Source organism: Delphinus delphis, chromosome 12 (assembly GCF_949987515.2).
Source record: "Delphinus delphis chromosome 12, mDelDel1.2, whole genome shotgun sequence".
In the NCBI taxonomy this organism is placed as follows: Eukaryota; Metazoa; Chordata; class Mammalia; order Artiodactyla; family Delphinidae; genus Delphinus; species Delphinus delphis.
In genome coordinates, this window is record NC_082694.2 from 81,942,398 (window position 1) to 81,962,507 (window position 20,110).

Sequence of the window (20,110 nt, forward strand, 5' to 3'; positions counted from 1 at the left end):
GCTCCAGGGCGCACGGGCTCTACAGTTTGCAGCGCGTGAGCTCAGTACTTGTGGCATGCGGGCTTAGTTGCCCTGCCACACATAGGATCTTAGTTCCCTGACCAGGGATCGAACCGTTGTCCCCTGAATTGTAAGGCGGATTCTTTAGCACTGGACCACCAGGGAAGTCCCCTGTTCGTTTTTTTTTTTTTAAGAGCTTATAGACCTCTTGTCTACTTTCACAGATTAGTGGTTCTCAAGCTTGACTGTTCATCAGAATCACCTGGAGGGCTTATTAAACCACAAATTATTGGCAAATCTACCCCTTCCCAGAGCTTCTGAGTAGGGCTGGGTATGGGGCCTGAGAATCTGCATTTTGTGCAAGGTCCCTGGTGCTGCCGAAGCTGCTGGCCCAGCAACGACAATTTGAGAACTACCACACTAGACTACAAGGCAGACCTGAGCTGGAACAAAGTACAAGTTGGAAGGAAGCTCATGGATTACCTAGGCCAAGCTCCTCAGGTGACAGATAGGTGAGCCAGAGAGCCAACCTGCTCAAGGTCAAGGCAGAACAAGGTAGGCAGGTCACTGGCATGTCTGTTACACAGCTTCCCAGCAAGCCCACCTTCCTGAAAACATGCCCTTTTCGGTGGATTCGGAGGTAAACTCATCATCAAAAATCCAAGGGTATGAAATGCTGTAATGTCTTGGATTTACTTCAGGGTAATCCAGGAGGGTTGCAGGGCGGGGAGGGAGGAGGAAGAAGAGGCAAAATTGATAGTGTTCACAGTTGTTGAACTGGATGAGATCACACAGAAGCTCAGCATATGACCTTTCCACTTTTGTAGACGTTTGAAGTTTTCCACTATGAAAGGGTAATGGGAGTCAGTTAGATCAAGATTTGTCATTGCACATCTCTGAGAGGACCTGGGTTCCCACACAGCCCCTGAAATATACTCCCCCCTGCCCACCAAAGGAATATTTTGAACATCTGTGACATGCCAAGTCTTGGCTGGCCACTAGAGGGAGTCAAACAAAATTAAGGCACAAATTGCTGTCCTCAAGAAGCCCATAATTTGGTGGTGTAAAGAAAATGCAAATTATTGTGTTACAGAGACAAATAAATGGCATAAAAGATAATGAAGAAGGGGCTAAGAGACTGAGAGGGCTAAGGCAAGGCTGCATCTTTTCCCACTGTATATCCTTGAAGTAAAACTTTTTGTGCCGTTTTCTAAGGGTGGTCAAGTTTCAGAAATGTGTATTAGCATCAATCAGTGATGTTTTATCAAAGTGAAAAGAACATCAAAAGCACAAATAAAAGGAAAAGACCAAGAGTCTGCTAGGGTAATAGTTAAATTATAATTTATCCACACAAGAGAACACAAAATTGTAATTTAAAATGACAATATCGCTTTGCAGTTCCAACATGGCGGAGGTGACGGTGGAGATTCTCGGCTCCAACGGGGCTTTCGACAAGGGATTTATCAAAGATGTTCATGAAGACTCCCTCACAGTTGTTGTTTTTTTTTTTAAGACGTTGGGGGTAGGAGTTTATTAATTATTTTTTTGCTGTGTTGGGTCTTCGTTTCTGTGCGAGGGCTTTCTCTAGTTGCGGCGAGCGGGGGCCACTCATCATCGCAGTGCGTGGGCCTCTCACTACTGCGGCCTCTCTTGCTGCGGAGCACAGGCTCCAGACGCACAGGCTCAGTAGTTGTGGCTCACGGGCCTAGTTGCCCCGCGGCATGTGGGATCCTCCCGGACCAGGACTCGAACCCGTGTCCTCTGCATTAGCGGGCAGATTCTCAGCCACTGCGCCACCAGGGAAGCCCTCACAGTTGTTTTTGAGAACAACTGGCAACCGGAACGCCAGGTTCCATTTAATGAAGTTAGATTACCACAACCACCTGATATAAAAAAAAGAAATTATTGAGGTTTCCCTGGTGGCGCAGTGGTTGAGAGTCCGCCTGCCGATGCAGGGGACACGGGTTCGTGCCCCGGTCCGGGAGGATCCCACATGCCGCGGAGCGGCTGGGCCCGTGAGCCATGGCCGCTGAGCCTGCGCGTCTGGAGCCTGTGCTCCACAACGGGAGGGGCCACAGCAGTGAGAGGCCCGCGTACCGCAAAAAAAATAATAAATAAATAAATTAGTGAAGGAGATGAAGCACAGGTGTATTCAAGAGCAAATGATCAAGAACCATGCGGATGGTGGTTGGCTAAACTTCGAATGATGAAAGGAGGATTTTATGTCATTGAATATGCTGCTTGCAATGCCACTTACAATGAAATGGTCCCATTGGAATGACTTCGGCCTGTCAATTAAAATAAAACTGTCCAAAAAAATACCTTCTTTAAATGCACAGTGGATGTTCCTGAGGATTTGAGAGAGACGTGCGCTAGTGAAAATGCACATAAAGATTTTAAGAAAGCAGTAGGAGCAGGCAGAAACTTTTACCATCCAGAAACCACACAGCTAATGATACTGTCTGCCGGTGAAGCAACCGTGAAGAGGGTAAACATTCTGAGTGACGTGCATTTGCGAGGTATTCGTACGAAGTTGATGCTTATGTCTAGAAATGAAGAGGCCACTAAGCATTTAGAATGCACAAAACAACTTGCAGCAGCTTTTCGTGCGGAATTTGTTGTGAGAGGACATTGGATGGGCCTGCCAACAGGAACACACGGCAGTAACATACAGCAAGCTAGAAAGGTTCCTGGAGTTACAGCTATTGAGCTGGATGAAGATACTGGAACATTTAAAATCTACGGAGAGAGTGCTGATGCTGTAAAAAGGGCTAGAGGTTTTTTGGAATTTGTGGAAGATTTTATTCAGGTTCCGAGGAATCTTGTTGCAGCGTCAAGGATGGAGTTGCTCCTTGAGCTTCACTGTGCTAACATGAAGGTTGCTTTTATGTGCTGCTGCTACGGCTGCTCAGAGAAGACATACATCCTGTGAATTCCCAGTCCTACTCCTCTGCGTTTTTCTTTTTACCTGTTCAGTTGCTGCTGCTTTTAAATTTAGGGTTACTGGGCAAGGAGGTTTGAAAATCCTCTAATAGTGTCTGCTGTATTGACCGGCTTATTGTTGCCATTGTTCCCTTATTTATTCCCCTCCCCCCCTTATTTATTCTTCACTGGGAACTGTTCTCTCAAGCATGCAATAGAAGAAACTTACATTTTAACCTCTTTCAACCAAAATTAATTTATTGTGGAAATAGATTGCTGATATGGTATAAAATTTTAATTAACTGAGGATTTGGACTTAACAAATAAGATGTTGCTGTTAACTTAGGACACATCTATTCCATATAGTGATAGTTACCTGAACATCTACTTCTGTTACCAGGTAACACGACCCAGTATTGCTTTGTTACTTTATGGGCGTATGTTAGCTTTATAACAAGTGAGTTCCTAAGGGGAAGAGCATCTTCATGTCCTCCTTTTACTTTCTCCTCTAATTACTGGACACTCAATAACTGCTATTTGACAGACTCACAAGTTAAGTGTGGACAAGGTAAATAATTTGAATTTTATGTCATTTTACAGTAGTTCATATCTAGGAAGACAGCAAACCATATACATGTTGTATGTAGTTGTACAGTTCTGCAGTACTTTAAAAACTTACAGGTGTAAAATGTAATACTTGTTAAATGTCAACTTTTTATTTTGGTGAAGAGAATATTCATTTTAAAAGAATCTTCAAGTCACAGGTGTCTTTTGAACAAATAGGAACTTGAAAATAAAAGCCAAATTGATGACTTCGTTAGTTGTTTGAATAATAATATATGTAACATGTCATAAATGTAAACAAATTGATGCGATTAATGCCAAAATAAAAGTTTTCTTTTTGCCTTCAAAAAAAAAACCAACAAAATAGTAAGTATATTCATAATACAACTTTTATATTTAAAAGATACAAAATGACATATATTTTATATATATATAATTTTGGCCAATGTTTAGAAGCATATAGAACTTAATTTTAAGACCAGAACATGCCAAAGTATTAACAGTAATTATATCTGGATCATAGATTTCCAGTTTTCCTTCTTTTTTTTTTTAACTCTTCTGCAGGTTTTTAAATTTTATGTCACAGATATAACTTCTACAACAGTCTTCCTCATTCTGTTGTTTTTGTTTTTAAGGGCAATTAGCTTTAAAGTACTATAATTTATCTGTATATTCAGAAACTGAACCAAAAAGACAAGCGTGCCCATTAAGCAGTGTACAAACTGCAGAGATTAACTGGAATCCTTTGAAGGGATTAGAGGTCTACGGACCCTCTGCAATGGCCAGATCAGAGCTCCATGAGCTGCCCTCCGCCAGCCCCAATGGTCAGTTACTCCCACAAAAGCCCTAGAGGCTTCCTAGGGGAAACAGAACAGAACCGCTGAAGCATGCTGGACAGGGAAATGTCGATTATTAAAAGCAAGCTCCCTTTACCCACTTAATGCATGAAGGGTCCATATCACAGCCTTTGTTTAAATGTCCTGGTCCCGCTCATTTCTGAGCACTGTGCTTGGGCATGGCACGGGGTGCAGGGGGTCTGCCTCTCTAAGTTATAGTCTATCTTCTTTTCATTCTGAATGAATGAACTTTTATTAGCTCTCCTTTGAGATTGCCTCCGAACACTCTGGAATCACTAAGTAATTCAAATGTTGAATCCACAAACTAGACACGATTTTCTTAAAATGGGGTTTTCTGACATCAAATAAAACGGTAGTAGCAGCATGAACATCTGTAATGCCACAGGAGCTCAGTCACTTGCTTACTAAATGAACCAACTTTATACTAAGCATAGAAACCTTTAGACAGGCTCTACATTATAAACTCTCCTATTAAAAATGACAAGACAAAAATACAGATATTAAAGTGTAGCTTCAAATTACCCACCCACTAAAAGATTACACGTATTGGTGCAAGTGGCTACTTTCACGGATTAAAAACATCTTAAACCACAAATAAGCCATTTGTTAATCAATAACAAGAAAGGCTAGGATGGAATTTCAACTTCAACCTGAACTTACTTCTTATTCTTTAAAGAATACTTGTTCCAGAAAACACTAATTCTAAAAGATACACGCACCCAATGTTCATAGCAGCATTAGTTACAATAGCCAAGACATGGAAGCAACCTAAGTGTCCATCCACAGATGAACAGATAAAGAAGATGTGGTACACACACACACACACACACACACACACACACACACAATGGAGTACTACTCATCCGTAAAAAAGAATGAAATTTTGCCATTTGCAGTAACATGGATGGACTTGGAGGGTGTTATGCTAAGTGAAATAAGTCAGACAGAGAAAGACAAATACTGTATGATATCAGTTATATGTGGACTCTAAAAAAAATACAACAAACTAGTGAACATAACAAACAAGAAGCAGACTCGCAGATATAGAGAACAAACTAGTGGTTACCAGTGGGGAGAGTCGTGGGGGGAGGGGCACAATAGGGGTAGGGGATTAAGAGATACAAACTATTAGGTATAAAATAAGCTACAAGGATATATTGTACAACTCAGGGAATATACCCAATATCTTATAATAACTATAAATGAAGTATAACCTTTAAAAATTATGAATCAACACATTGTACACCTGTAACTTATATAATATTGTACATCAACTATACTTAAATTAAAAAAAAAAAAAATTGCTCCAGAATGAACAGCAGACCACCTCATCCACTGCTGTGGGGATGGAAAATTTCACAGATCACAATGCAAACTTTAAATGAACCAGATTTCAGTATGAACAGACTTGTAGAAACATCTCCTCACCTGTGTTTCATTTCATTGTTTCACATTTTTAATCTGATTTTTGTTTCCTAGAAACAAACTTTCCTGAGCAAACCCAGAAACAGTACTCTCGAAGCAATGGATTGCATATAAGGAATTCTTCAAATCTGCCCGGAGATTTAAGACATTCTAAGACAGGGGTAGGAGTCTAATTGGCCTTTAAAACTTCCAGGAGTGTTTTCCTACAAAGTGCTGCAAACCCCGTGACATTAAAACAACGCTTTAGGTAAGATGAAGTTCAGAACCGTCCCAGACCTCCACCTTTCCCCATGTCTAACACGCAGTGTTAATCGGAGAAATTAAAATGCTCTCGCTAGGAATAAAAGTTTTTATCAAGTTAAAATGCACATATTGTTTAAAAGAGATACTAAAAAAATCTTCCAAGTCCTGAGTAACACTTACCTCTATAATAAAACTTTCTTAAAGAAAAGCTTCAGTATACAGATTAAGTAGTTCCTCTTTTTTTTTTTTTTGCTGGTCTTCATGACCAGGGATCAAAAGAGGCTTGACAGCAAAATGGCCCAACAGCCTTCTCCATGAATGGCCATCATCGCCTCCACCCCGCCTGGCGCCCTGGCGGCCACACACACACACACACACACACGCACCTTCTTGGACTTCAGGGAAGCAGCCTTTGTTCCCAAGACCCAAAACTGGGATCCAGCTACTAAGCCTCCTCCTCCCCCGAACCAGCCTTCCCAAGGGGCGGAGCCCCTCAGAGACAGTCCCAGGGCGGTTCTGGAAAGAAGCCCCATTTTCTCCCGTGTTCCAAGTGCTGGGGAGTTGGGGCCGCCACCACCGGCTCCAGCTTCTCTAAACACACAGGCATGGACACGCATGCACGCACGCGTGCACACCCTCAAAACAATGATTATTACCATCATTGTCATTTTTATTAGCTCTCACCTACGGAGCGCTCACCATGTGCCAAGAGCTCAGCGCGCGCTCTAAGTCCATCTAAATCCAACTCTGCCGGCCCCTCTTTTTCTCTTTCACACTCACACACACACACTCCCATGCGCGCACGCACACGAGGCAGCGGTACCCACACCCCCACGCGCCCTCGAGGCTGAACCCCGACACTTCCGTAGCCTCCCGGCGGGTCCCGACCAAAAAAGTACCCACGTCCGCCCGCGCGCTCCCCGGGCCGCGCTTCCCCGCGCGCTGCGCTGCGAGGCGTTCCCCCGGCGCGCCGGGCGGCCGCTCCTACCTCGGCCCTTTGTCCTCGCGCCGCCGCGGCCCCGCTCCGGTGCGCTCGCCGCCGTCGGAGGGCCGGCCCAGCCGCCCGCGCGCTCACTCCCCCAGCTCCCGGGCTCGGCCGGCCGGGAGGTGCGCGGCAAAGCCCGGATCTGAGGAGCGCGGAGCGCGGCCCGCGCCCGGGACTGACCCCTGACCCCGGCCGCCCCCTGGAGTCCGCTTCTCCGGGTCTTCCGGCCGACCGCGGAGAAGGTCTGGCGGTGGGCTCGGTCGACCCGGGACCCCGCTGAGGAAGGGTCGCGGCGAGGGCGGCGCCGGGGCCGGACCGGGCGGCGTCGGGCGATGGGAGGAGGCTCGAGGGCCAGAGCCGAGCCCCGCGCCCGCCCGCCGGCCTGGGTTTTCGCTCCGCGTGCCCGGCCCCCTCTCCCTGCCCCTGCGCCCCCCCTCGCCAAAGTCCGACCTCCTCACCCGAAGGGCGTGGCACCGGCCTCGGGGCGCCGCCTGCTCTCGGGAAACGTCGCTGTCTTCTCTGATCTCCCCGAGGGATTCCTCCCCCAGCTTCCCCGTCCCACCCCCCTGGCACACCTCCCCACCTTCCCGCAGGGCCACGCGGGGAGCCCCTCCAGCCAACGGAGACTCAGCGGGGAAGGGAGTCTGGACAGACGTTGGAAGAACCCTCGGAGAACAGAGGTCATTTTGTCGCTTGGGACGCAGACGCCCAGAGGGGACAAGGCAGGTCTGCGAGGCAGCAGGAGCGCAGCCCAGGCTTCCCAAAGGCTCCACGCCAAGGGCCCCGGAACGCCCACCCCTGGACGCACGGGCTGAGCCCTGTGGAGGGCCGCGTCGGCGGGGCGCCCTTCTCCGGCCCCCAGCGGACCGGCTCAAGCAAGGGGGTGATAGGGGGACCCGGGTCCCCAGCAGCTGGGGTCTGCCAGTGTCCCACCAGGGAGCCTGTCTGAGGCCAACAGAGGAGAAAGATTCAGGAACGGTGGGCACCTGCGGGGGGAACCCAGCCAACTCTCCCTGGCCCCAGTGTCGGGAAGAATCCTTGAGGAACGGAACGAACCAAAGAATCTCCGATAAATCTTTGCAGACCTCGCAGGAGGCTGGTGCACAGGTAGACCGAGCAAGCAATGAGCACAGGGCAGGAGTATTTCTTTCTTTTTTTTTAAGCAAGAGAGGAGCCCCTGTGATTTCAGGAACCTGCGAGGCGCAGAGCTGGAATCGGGCGACCAGCCCGGCGCCCTCACCGCCACTCACCCCCATGACTCGCCTTCTGGCCTTGGGCCAGTCTGACAGTGTCCTTGAGGATGGGGGAGACAGTCACAGTTAAGTGAGCTGGGCGGTTAAATGAGGAAATGAGGGAATGAGGGTCTGGTCCCCAACAAGTGCCCGCACACAACAGGTCCTGGGTAAAAACGTTGCCAGAATCAATCTCCGTAGATTTCCTGTACTCTGATTGGCAGTACCATCATTTTCCTTGTCTTATAATGAAATATTTCAAACGCACACAAGAGAAAGTAACTTCACGAGCCCCTCTCTGTGTGCCCAAGAACCAGCCAATCCTAACCTCTTGCCATACTTACTTCAGATATTCATGTAGGAAATAAATATCGCGATACAGTTAAAGCCCCCGGAAAGCCCTCCCTGATCTCAATTCTTCCCCCACCACCGCCCACCCAACCCCCAGTACTTTCCTAAAACATCCCATCAAGTTTTCATACTATTACTACATATGCATGTGTTCATGTTACTACGTATGCCTGAGTTGAACTATAGCATGTTTTCCAATATTACCACTTTCTGTGTGTTATCATATTCTGCGTTTTGTTCTGTAACCCAGTCATTTGTTTTATGTTGTTTTGCTCAATATGATGTTTGTAAGAGCCATCTCGTCATACATATAGCCCTAGGTTATTCATTTTAACTGCTAAATAGTATTCCATCGTACGAATGGCACAACTTGTACAGACATTCTTCTGTTGATGGACCTTTGAGTTGATCTGTTTTTCATGATTAGAAACAAGACTGCAGTGAACATTCTTGACTGAATTTGTGTTTCTAGGGAATACACAGTTTTTCAACCACTCCAGTAAACACATGTACAGAATAGCTGTGTTGAATTCACGTTCACCAATACGTTGGTTCTATGGTTTAGATTACTTACTGCAATTGCTAGACCAATAATCACTGTACTTACTTTTTTTTTCCCTTACATTTTGACAGCTTACACTTTATCAAGCAAATAAAATCCTACAGAACAGGGTCAGCAAACTTTTTCTTAAAGGTTTAAAAGAAATATTTTAGGCTTTGCCAGCCAAGAGGCAAAACCACACTATTCGATTATAAAAGTACTTATATAACCATTTAAAGTATAAATGTATAACCATTTATATTAAAGTATAAATATTTTTAAAAATATGAAAACCATTCTTACCTCATGGGCCATAAAAAAGGATACCCCCCTCCAAAAAAAAAAAAAAAAAAAAAACTAAATAGCTGAACAGATTTGGCCCATGGGCCATAGTTAGCCTGCCTAACCCCCATTATATGAAAGTCATTCCAAAAATTAATTCCTTTCCTTGAAACCCAACATTAAAAAGGAAGTCACTTTTAATAAAGACAAAAATATAATTTGATTCACCAGAAGAATCAAAGTGAATATGTGGTTCCTGCTAGGGAAAAATTCTTAGGAAGCTGGCCCGTGCCTTAGCTAATTGATACAGTGACTCTGGGGAAACCATTTAATCCCATTTTTTAATCTATGATAAATTTTAGAAATGCACAGACGCCTATCAATTAAGGACTAATAAGACAAGAAATGAAATTCAGTGAAAAAGTTGTGTCTTATTTTCCTGCTGGATGAATCCTCTCTCTGCTCCCAGTTCATTGATTTAAACACCAGCACACAAATACGAATGATTAGCTTTTTTCTTCCTGAACCGAACCTGACCCACTCATTTTATGTCTTTACTGAACTTGAACCAAAACTTGAAAAAGTAATTTCAAGATATTTTCTTAAATGAGGGGAATCAAGCTAGTTTAAAATGTTGTTGACAAACATGGGACTGAACTAAAAAACTGTGGTGGCCAACCTCAGACCTACAAAGGAGCTGTCAATCTCTAAGTTCATTCAGTAAGCAGGGTTCGCAGAGGCCACGGGGTCAGGAAGGCAATTAGACACGGCTTCTGGGCACATTTGCTTCTTTGACCAGCATTATCCTAAAGAATCGCACGCATGTACTTCTCCTCACATGCTTACACACACACATTCTTCTCTCCCCACACACACATCCTCACACATATGTCCCCCCCTTACACGTCTAGGCATGTGCTGCGCACACGTATTCCTTACACACATATCTGCCTCCTTAAATGCACACACACTTCAAACATACATGTGACTCTTCTTCACATACATACTCGTTTCCTTCTCACACGTTTCTCTCCACCAACAAACACCGAATGTCTCTCTCTCTCACACACACACACACACACACACACACCTTGTCACACAAACATTTCTCCCCTTGGTACATAGATTCTGCTTACACCCATATTTCTCTTTCTTGGAAATCCAGCTCTTCTCATACCTTTTTCTTTGTAACATACACACATTTTCACATGACTACACCCGGACACAAACTCATCCTCTCACACACTTTCAGCTTTAGGTATATTTGTTTTGCTCATCACACATACCAGTAGATACGCCATCTCCTTCCTTTGTGCCTGAGCAAAACAGCTTCCTCTTTTCACATCCATCACAGCGCCCAATTAAAATGCGGTAGAGTGGAATGGGCTGCAGCCTTTAAAAGCTGCCATTTGTGCGTGTCAAGCAGTGTAGAGTCATTTGTTATCAGCGTACCGCTTGTTTCTATGTGAAGACAATTTCTGAATGGCTTAAGGGTACTTCAAGTTTATTCACTTATAATAAATATCTCTAAACTGTAACCCAGTTTCTGTTATTAGCTATCCCTTTCTGTGGAGGAAATGTTTCTCTAGCCTAGTAAGTGCTTAAACCCAGCTTACTTAAATTCTCCCAGAATGTGAGTGGGTAGGTATATTGGTTTGCTCAGGCTGCCGTAACACAGCGCCACGGGCTGGTGGGCTTAAACAACAGAAATGTATCATCCACAGTTCTGGAGGCTAGAAGCCCCAGATCAAGGCGTCAGGGGGCTGGTTCCTTCTGAAGGCTGCAAGGGAAGGATCTGTCTGTCCCAGGCCTTTCTCTTCGACTTGCATGCCTGTCTTCTCCCTGTCTCTTCACATCCTCTTCCCTCTCTGTGTGTCAGTGTCCAAAATTTCCTTTCTTATAAAGACACCAGTCATATTGGATTAGGGCCCACCTCAGCGACCTCATTTTAGTTCGATTGCCTCTGTAAAGACCCTGTCCCCAAATAAGGTCACATTCTGAGGTGCTGGGGGTTGGAACTTCAATGTATGAATGTGGAAGGAGGCAGGGTTGGGGGACACAAATCAACCCCTAACTGTAGGACTTGACTTGTTTCTACAGGTGGTTCAGACCAGAGATACTAAACGTCACCTGGATCACTAATACATCTGAGGACTAGATGTGCCACATCCTCTTTTGAAACCTTAAATTCAACTCCAATCGCATTCCACTCTACTTCACTCCACCTGCGTATCACCAGGAATATTGACCACCCCAGATTCAGCGGCCCTACTCAATGCGCTCCCTAAGGTGAGACTGCTCCACCTGGTGGAGAGTCAAGATGCTACACTTCAGCAAACGGTAAGTCGGCTTACAACCCGGCGGCCAGCATCGCAGTGCCTGGGTATCAAATATTAGATAAACAAAGGAAAGAGTGAGAGGGGCAAAACAAATTTGGTGCAACTGATGTATTTCCTGGGGGTAGTGCGTGGAAGGTGAACATTTAAGTAGGACACATGTAACAATCAGTAACACATTAGCAAACAAACTAAATTGTGCTTGTATAGAACTCAAGTGGAATAAAATGTAGCCGTTCAAATTTAAAGGCCAAGTGAAAATTGATTTCTCATATTTTTCACACCTTGCTAAAGGGGAGGTAAATTGATTCAACTTCTTTAAAGGATAATTTGACAATATCTATTAAAGTCACCTCTGGCCTCATAATTCACTGCTAGCCACTTATTTTTTAGATATACACATACCTGGGTGAAAGGTAGGCTGAATGAGATTGTTCTATGTTTGGTGTTGTTTATGGTTGCAAAATATTGGAAATAACCCAAGTGTCCAGAGTTGGAGAGGGCATGGGTGATTTATGATACATACACACCATGCAACACTGTGTAGACATGAAAAAGAGTGAAAAAAACTTTTATTGCACTGTTAGGGAACAATCTGCAAGATATTTTGCTAGGTTAAAAAAAATCGAGAAATAGTATGATTATTCATGTGCAAACAGGCTTGGGGAAATAACATAGAGCACTATTTGTGCATAAAATATCTCTGCAACAATCCATATAAAACCCGTGAGCTTCAGAGACGACTTTAGACTTCACTGCTGAGAGACAGGCGTGGGAGGGACATTTTTCACTGTTTACTCTGGTGCCTTTTGAATTTTGAGCCATATAAATGAGCCTCTTCAAAAAATTAACAGTTTTCTTGTTTAATTTTCATTGTCCAAAATTTCTCAGAGGTCTAATGATATTTTTGTACTGTTGGTATCAGAAGTCTGAAACCAACGTGGTTATCCTCCAATATTTGGCAACTTTCTTTTCTTTTAGGGGAAGGTATTGTCATTTATCTTTTTCATTATAAAAATGATGTGTAACTACCTAACAAAGAAAACAAAAGGTTTCAAGTTTGCTGATCGTGAGTCTTCTTTCCACACAATTAATACAAATGGATTTTATAAAAGCACAATTAATAACACAATAACACAATGAATAAAATGGATTTTCTTTTCCCAAAATGAAACTAACGTAAACCTACAATATTTAAGAAATACTAAGAACGTTAGTATCATTCATCATAAAATTCAGTCGGAGGAAAAATAAAAGTTGCTAAACTTAATCATCTGATAATGCTGAATTAAAACAAAATCCAGCGTTAAGGTGTGCTTCAAAGATTTAAGACAAACTATTACCTCTATAATTTGGGTTGTCATGTTTTGCTTTAGAATTTACATTTTGAAGTCAACATAGCAAAGAGTTTAGTTTTTTTTCAAATGCTATTTATTTATAATGTAATGTGTCTATGGATGGTGAAAGGTTACTGGGGGCATCAGTCCAGGTTATGGGGCTCATCAGACAACACGTGGGAAGGAGGCTGGGGCGCTAGCCTCATCTGGGGGTTCAGAGAAGCCTTTCTGGGGGGTGGGGAGAATGTGCAAACTAAGGGTGAGGCATTTGCTAGGGGAGGTGTCAAAGGGTTAACGTTCTAGCAAAGAAAACAAGATGTGAGAAGACTCAGCAGTGGGGGAAAGCTTTTGAGGAATTGAATGAAGATTAATGTGACTGAGAGAAAGTGATGCATCCAATGACTCTGATAAGGTGGTGGGGGCCCCTGAGTGCCCAGGACCCAGCCCCTGCCCTCCCTCCAAGAGTGTGATGCGGGAGACAGCTAGGCAGGCAAGTGACCAGTGCCCAGGGGAAACCACTAACCTCGAGCATAATACAGACAAAGTACACTGACAGCTTTTAAGCAGAGGAGTGATGAGATCAGACCCACGCTTTAGAAAGATTTCTCCTGCAATGAAAGGTCAACAGCCACCCCCCAAAAGGCAGTTGTTTAATTTGACAGTGATAGTATAGAGTCCCTTGGAAATGGCAGGACAGGCGAATGAATTAGGAAGCAGTTAAAATAGTCCAGGAACAATGACAATGAGGGCAGTCGTGGGGCAGTGGGAATCAGGAGGAGGGAAACCCTTTGGGGGGCTGCAACTGACAAGCCCCTGTGCCCATCCTCCCTCCCCTCTGTGGCTTCCTCATTGGAGTTCACCCAGGCGTACAGCAATAGCTCATCTTTCCCACAGCTCTTTTTTGACAGGCTTTCATGGGGATTTGCCCTTGTGGGTGTATTTAACTGCAGGCTTACTTTTTTGTTTCCTTTTCTGAAGCAGGAGGCAAATACTGTTGCTAAGTGGAGAGACTGAATCCGTGCATCTGGACCAATGACAACTTTCGTGGGCTAGCATCTTCTTGGGAGCTCTCTGGAAAGCTTGTCAAACTCTGAACAAAACCTCAGAACAAAGAGTCAGCCGCCCGGCTTTGTTCCATTTGATGTCATTTTAGAACCATTTTTAGTCACTGGGGTAGGGAGCTTTAAGACTTGGTTAGAAACAGCCCCTGTGAAGCTAGGAAGTTTGTGTTACCACTGAAGATGGAGTCAATGCACCAGGGACTTGACGTCCATTGTCTCTAATACGGCAGAATTGGAGGTATGTTTACCCACAGTTTACAAACAGAGAAACTGAGGATCCTAAGGGTTAAGATGCTTGCCAGTGAGGCTAATAAGGGTGGATGCAGGACTCGCTCCAGTCCAGGTTCGTCTGTTCCTTCCTCCGTGCCACCTCTCCTCTTTCTGCATCCTTCCATCTCTACGACACTCCTTTCCCGCCAAGTGTTTGTCCTCGTGCCTCATCGCCTTCCTAAAAAGGGTACTGACCTAGAAAGTAGAAGACAAGAATTTGGATTGCAGCTCTGCTAGAAACCATCTTTTTATTATTATTATTAATGAAAACTGTTTAAATTCTATAGTGCTTTACAATTTTCAAAAGTTTCACACACGTGATTTCCTATAGTCCCATAATAACCCTTTTTTTAATCCTCCACCCCTATACGGCCTCCCCTCTCCCCACTGGTGGCCACTAGTTTGTTCTCCGTATCTGAGTCTGCTTCTTCTTTGTTATATTCACTAGTTTGCTGTATTTTTTGGATTCCACATATAACTGATATCATACAGTATTTGTCTTTCTTTCTGACTTACTTCACTTAGTATGATAATCTCGAGGTCCATCTATGTTGCTGCAAATGGCAATCTTTCATTATTTTTATGGCTGAGTAGTATTCCATTGTGCATGTGTGTGTGTATATATATACATGTACATATCCACAGCACCTTCTTTATCTATCCATCTGTTGATGGACACTTAGGTTGCTTCCATACCTTAGCAACTGTAAATAAAACTGCTCTGAACATTGGGGTGCTTGTACCTTTCTGAATTAGTGTTGTCATTTTTTTCAGGTATACACCCAGGAGTGGAATCGCTGGGTCATATTTACTGAGTGCCTGGTATGTCTACCAAATCTCCACTTCTACCGTCTCCCCTGACTCTCAGCAGATGACCTTGGCTTCAGCAGAGCATGAACTCCTTCAACTTCCTGCTAAAAATACCTTATAAGGTTGTCTGCTTCTGTCCTTACACTTTGCTCCCATGACTGTGGAGGTGGAGCCCTCCCCTTGTTTCCAATTTCCTGGAGCTCTGCATGGAATCCCTGACAGCATTCTCAGGGTTATCCCCTTTCTCTGTTGCATCTTCAAGCTTTCCCTTTCTACTAGCTCCTTCTCATCAACATGAAAACCTTAGGTCTCTGCTATCTTAAAAAAGTAAAGGGGGGGAGTGGTGGAGAGGAAGGAAACAAAGTAGGAAAGAAAGAATAAAAGAGAAAAGAGAAGAAATGAAGGGAGGGAGGAGGGAGGAAGAAGGAAGGGAGGGAGGAAGAAGGAAGGAAGGAAGGGAGGAAGGAAGAAGGAAGGAAGGAAGGAGAAAGGAAAGAAGGAAGGGAGGAAGGAAGAAGGAAGGAAGGAAGGAGGAAGGAAGGAAGGAAGGAAGGAAGGGAGGGAGGGAGGGAGGGAGGGAAGAAAGACAGAAAACATCCCTTCTTTTAACCTCTAAGGCACCCATAGCCTAGATTCACTTTCTATTTCCCTAGCTGCTCCCTCTTAATTAACTTTGCTGTTGGTTAGTTTAAAAACAAAAGCAAAACTGCTCATTGTAAACAATGTGACAGTATCTGCCGGCCCTTTCACACTGGTTGCCCTCTGGCCCTGCCCCATCCTGCCCTCACTCCTGCCCTTGTCAAATCTCACCTGTGCCTGGACTTCAAGTACCCAAAGCGCCACCTCGGGTCCAAGTCTTCCCTCAAACTTCATCAACCCCCAAGCTCTGTTCCTTCTACATCTATCTTCTAGCTCTTGAATCTGTCCTTTGCTCTCCACTTTCACTGGCACTGCCCAGTTCTGCCATCATCAACTGTCCTTTCGGTGACCGACAGCCTCCTAACCATTCTCCTTGCCTCCCATTTGGCCTCTCCTGTCGTTGAAGATCTGAGAACGCCTATGCCGGCGTGAGAGGTAGATGCAGAAAGCTGTAACGCCTAGCGAATCGTAGGTTAGAGTAGCGACCATTGGATTTGCCCCAAGCCCTCAATCCCATTAGAAAAGTTAACTTGGCTTCAATACAGCTGGTTTATCATCCCTTGGAGAGGGGATGAGGATTGGTCTCCTCACCTGGAAAAGAAGGGGTTGGGCTAGACCAGTGCGTGGCAGAGTACATCCAAGTCCTCGGAGTTTCTGATTCTGTAAGGTTTGGGGTAGACCCAGAAAGTTTGCATTCCTAACAAGCTCGCTGGTGATGGCAATGCTGAGGTCCACAGACCACATGTAGAATCTCACCAGACTAGATGATACCATATTTTTGTATCTTCACCCGTGCTATCCAATATGGTAGCCACTAGTTCCCTGGCTATTAAAATTCAAGTTAAATTAAAATAAATGAAAATTCAGTTCCTTGCTAGCCACACTTCAAGTGCTCAACAGCTACACGTGGCTAGTGGCTACCATATTGGACAGTGTAAAACATTTCCATTATTCCCTATTGGACGTGGCCATTTCCTCACAGATTTCTGGGGAAGAAATTTTACAATAGAAGGAAGGCAAAATACCCCTTGACAAATAAGGCCTCTCAGCATTCCTCCAGCGCACCTGGGCCTTCGGCCTATATCTCAGCCCTAATTTTAAAGTCTCAAAGCCCACACCCTATTTTGCCCTAGCACCATTTTGCCCCAAGAAAAACACACAAAAACAGGACTGGAAATGGAAATACTAGAATTTCTGTGCTGGGAACTGTGTCTGTGCACCACAGTAGGACTTGATGGACAAAGCTAAGGATTTGGTGGCTGAAGTCCTGCATCTGAGCCACCTGAGGAGGTGGCCTTGAGCAAGTCACTTAACTTCTCTGAGCCTCTGTATCCTCATCTGTAAAGTATTCTAGAAATGTCTACCTCACAGGAAGATGTGTGAAAAAGCACCTGTGATTTACACCAAGTCCAGTTATTTTTTTTTCTTCTTTCTCTGCGCTTCCATAGCATGTTATACACCTTCTAAGTTAGTACTTACGCATTCTGGTTCCGTGGGGGCCACTGGAGCACAAGGTAAGGACCCCTCAGACTTAGTTCTCTCCTCAGCACGTACTCCTGCCAGGCACAGGCTCAAAAAATGCGTGAATGATTAAGTCTCAGGGTAAAAAGCCAAGTCACAGGTACTGTAAGTGTCTGGAGGGCAGGGTCACGGGCCTGACTCTCTATAGCTGTGTTCATGCTCGGTCTTCAGCCTGCAGCGCCCGCCAACACCACCCCTGCCCCCGGACTCACCCACCTTCACTCCCCCAACCCCACCTCTGGCTCTAGAAAATCTAGTCACCCTTCAAGAATCTTCCCAACGATCCACCTACTAAATCAATCAGCTATGAGGTCAAATCCTGCCTCTGCCCCTGCCTAGCCAGGACCTCGGGTAATTTTTGTAAATCTTGCTAATATTTATTCTCCTGATCTGTAGATTGGGCAGAAAAATACCTATCTTTCAGTTCTGATATAAGATTTACATAAGAAAATGTGTACAGAACATTTAGCAGAATGTTAAACAGACCTAAAATGCTGGGTTATGTCTTTTTTTAAAAAAAAACCCAGCCATTTCTGGTCTCCAGAGCTTGCCTTCTCAGGGGACTGGGGTTGGTAAAGGTGTCACTTAACCACTCTGGGAAATTCTCCATTCTGCAACATAATCCAATCTTTTAGAGACTTCTCCTAGATTATCCTTTATCTCAAGTCATTCGTTTAGCAAACACTTATGGGGCACTTAACTATTTGTCAGGAACTGTGCTAGATGCTGGAGATCACAGATTAAAGAATGCCTCTGACCTCAAGAAATTTCTAGTCTAGTGGGAACCCACCTTCCACCTTATGCTGGGTAGAAGCTCTTGGTCTACAGCTCAGTAGCTGCCCTCCACCCTGCACTTATCACATGGTGTTACCTTTTTATATCAAATACACACGACTCCCAGTTCTAAGTAGGCTACATTCATTAATTCATTTAATCCTCACAACAATCTTAGTCCCATTTAACAGATGAGGAAACTGAGGTACAGAGCGATTAAACAGCTTGCTTCAGGTCTTGTAAACTTCTAAGTAGGGGGAGCCAGGATCTGAAAACACACCATCTGGCTTCAGCTTTATTTTTTATTTTATTTTATTTTATTTATTTGGCATTTAAACTCCCCCTTTTATTACCTGCTTAGCGGATTTTTGGCACATGTAACCTTTGTTATTGAAACACTCTCTTTTCTTTAACTTAAGTTTAGTTGATTTACGATGTTGTGTTAATTACTGCTGTACAGCAAAGTGGCTCCAGCTTTAAATGTTCCTTTACTTATCTGTCCCCTCCACCGGAATCTGAGATTGTGCCAAATTCAAACGAATATCTCCTGTGCGCACCACGATTTCTGACACCTAGGGAGTCAATAGTTTATTCCTCAAATGACAAGAAGGAAGAAAAGGGATAGGAGGAAAGATACATGTAAGTAAACAATTCCACGACGGTTTGGTTACCAACATTTACTAAGCATCAACACTGGGCAAGTGCCTGAGACGTGCGGAGGGAGCTCAAGAGTAAATTAACATCCCTGCGAGCTCAGAACTTTCAGTTATTAGTACCTTTAGTGTCGAGAATTCCGAGGCGACCACTGTGTTGTCTCGGCTGCCTCTTTCCTCTCGCCCCGTTCCCTTCGTCTGGAATTCCTGCTCCATGTCTTCCTTTTCCTTCGCCATCCTTTCCGCGGACTCCGCTCTCCGGGACTTCTCGGGCTCCGGCCTTCGGGAGCGGGTCTGTGTTTGGGAGCGCTCCGGCCGCGCCGGGCATGCGCACTGGGGGCGACGCACTGCGCATGCGGGAAGATGGCGGGCCTGGCGTCCTGAGAGCCGTGGGTCACCCTGCTCTCCTCCCGCCCGCGTTCCAGCTCCCGGGGTCGTGGGGCAGCTGCGCGCCCGTCCGAGGGCCGGCCTAGCCAGGCGGCGCCTCCGGGCAGGCCAGGAGTCCAGTTCGTGCTTGGCCCCCGGGACCCGGCGGGTCGGGGGCGGCGCCCGACCCGAGCGGGAGAAGGCGGGAGAGCTCGCGGGGTGCGAGGCGAGAGGCGGCCGGCTGGGCAGCATGAGTCAGCAGCGGCCGGCGCGGAAGCTGCCCAGCCTGCTCGTGGACCCGGCGGAGGAGACGGTGCGGCGCCGCTGCCGAGACCCCATCAACGTGGAGGGCCTGCTGGTAAGTGTGTCCCAGGGCCGGGGCGCGGGGTGGGGGGTGTCCCAGGCCCGCGGGGAGGCCGGACTGGCCGTCGTCTCGGTCGTGCGCTCCTCGAGGTGGCCCGGGACTGCTCCTCGGTCCCCCCAGCTCTCGCACTGCCCTTCGCGTCCAGTGAAGCAGACAGGTCTTTCGCTTGAGCTCTCGCCGTCTTGTTTGCGTCTGCTCGCAAACGTGTTGTCAGCCTCCTGGGCTTTTCCGTCGGCTCCAGAGTAGTGTTGGAGAAAATTGCCCAGCTTTGCCCGAGACAATTATGCTTTTGCGTCTCCACTGGACTCAGTGGGTCTCTGCAAGCTCTCTCTCGTGTGTTCTTCTCTGCAGCCTCTTCTGCCATTCTCCTTCTTCAGGGCAGCCACTTAAAACCGTGTCCACACCTCACACTTCCCGTTCCGCGGCTTCCCATTCAGCAAGTTATCTTTGGTCCTCTTTGACAGAGAAAGTGGGAGATTGGCTTCCCTGCCGGAGGTCAGTTTTCTCTTGTTCTGGACTAGATACGATATATTCTCCTGGAGTCTCAGGACCCTCGATGAACACATCGTTTTCCATT

At 45.7% G+C, this 20,110-nt stretch overlaps 2 protein-coding genes and 1 pseudogene across 6 annotated transcripts in view; 2 read left to right on the top strand and 1 right to left on the bottom strand.

Moving 5' to 3' along the window:
* The first annotated feature begins 1,405 nt into the window (after positions 1–1,405).
* On the top strand, positions 1,406–2,932 carry LOC132434754 (RNA-binding protein FXR1 pseudogene; annotated as a pseudogene).
* A 10,179-nt stretch (positions 2,933–13,111) lies between these two features.
* Positions 13,112–19,421, bottom strand: LOC132434755 (uncharacterized). The gene is made up of 2 exons (XM_060026339.1): positions 18,927–19,421; positions 13,112–14,601 (listed from the first exon to the last, which is right to left on the bottom strand). Exons 1-2 carry the CDS (start codon positions 19,419–19,421, stop codon positions 14,416–14,418), a joined length of 681 nt encoding a protein of 226 aa, XP_059882322.1. The 3' UTR covers positions 13,112–14,415.
* E2F6 (E2F transcription factor 6) overlaps positions 19,170–20,110 on the top strand; it is a 40,936-nt gene continuing 39,995 nt past the window's right edge. For 3 of the 5 annotated variants that reach the window (XM_060027082.1, XM_060027083.1, XM_060027081.1), the window contains exon 1: positions 19,171–19,527. In XM_060027082.1, the coding sequence (XP_059883065.1) occupies positions 19,420–19,527 (108 nt within the window). In that variant the 5' untranslated portion in view covers positions 19,171–19,419. Of the gene's footprint in view, positions 19,528–20,110 lie in introns of all 5 variants that reach the window. The other 2 variants (XM_060027085.1, XM_060027084.1) reach the window with 2 other exon arrangements.

Excerpts from the sequence above, each read along its gene's own strand:
- LOC132434755 (XM_060026339.1), bottom strand. The coding sequence starts at position 19,421 with ATGCTGCCCAGCCGGCCGCCTCTCGCCTCGCACCCCGCGAGCTCTCCC. Across the intron at positions 14,602-18,926 it reads CGGAATTCTCGACACTAAAG|GTCAGTACCCTTTTTAGGAA; the intron begins GTACTAATAACT and ends TCTACTTTCTAG.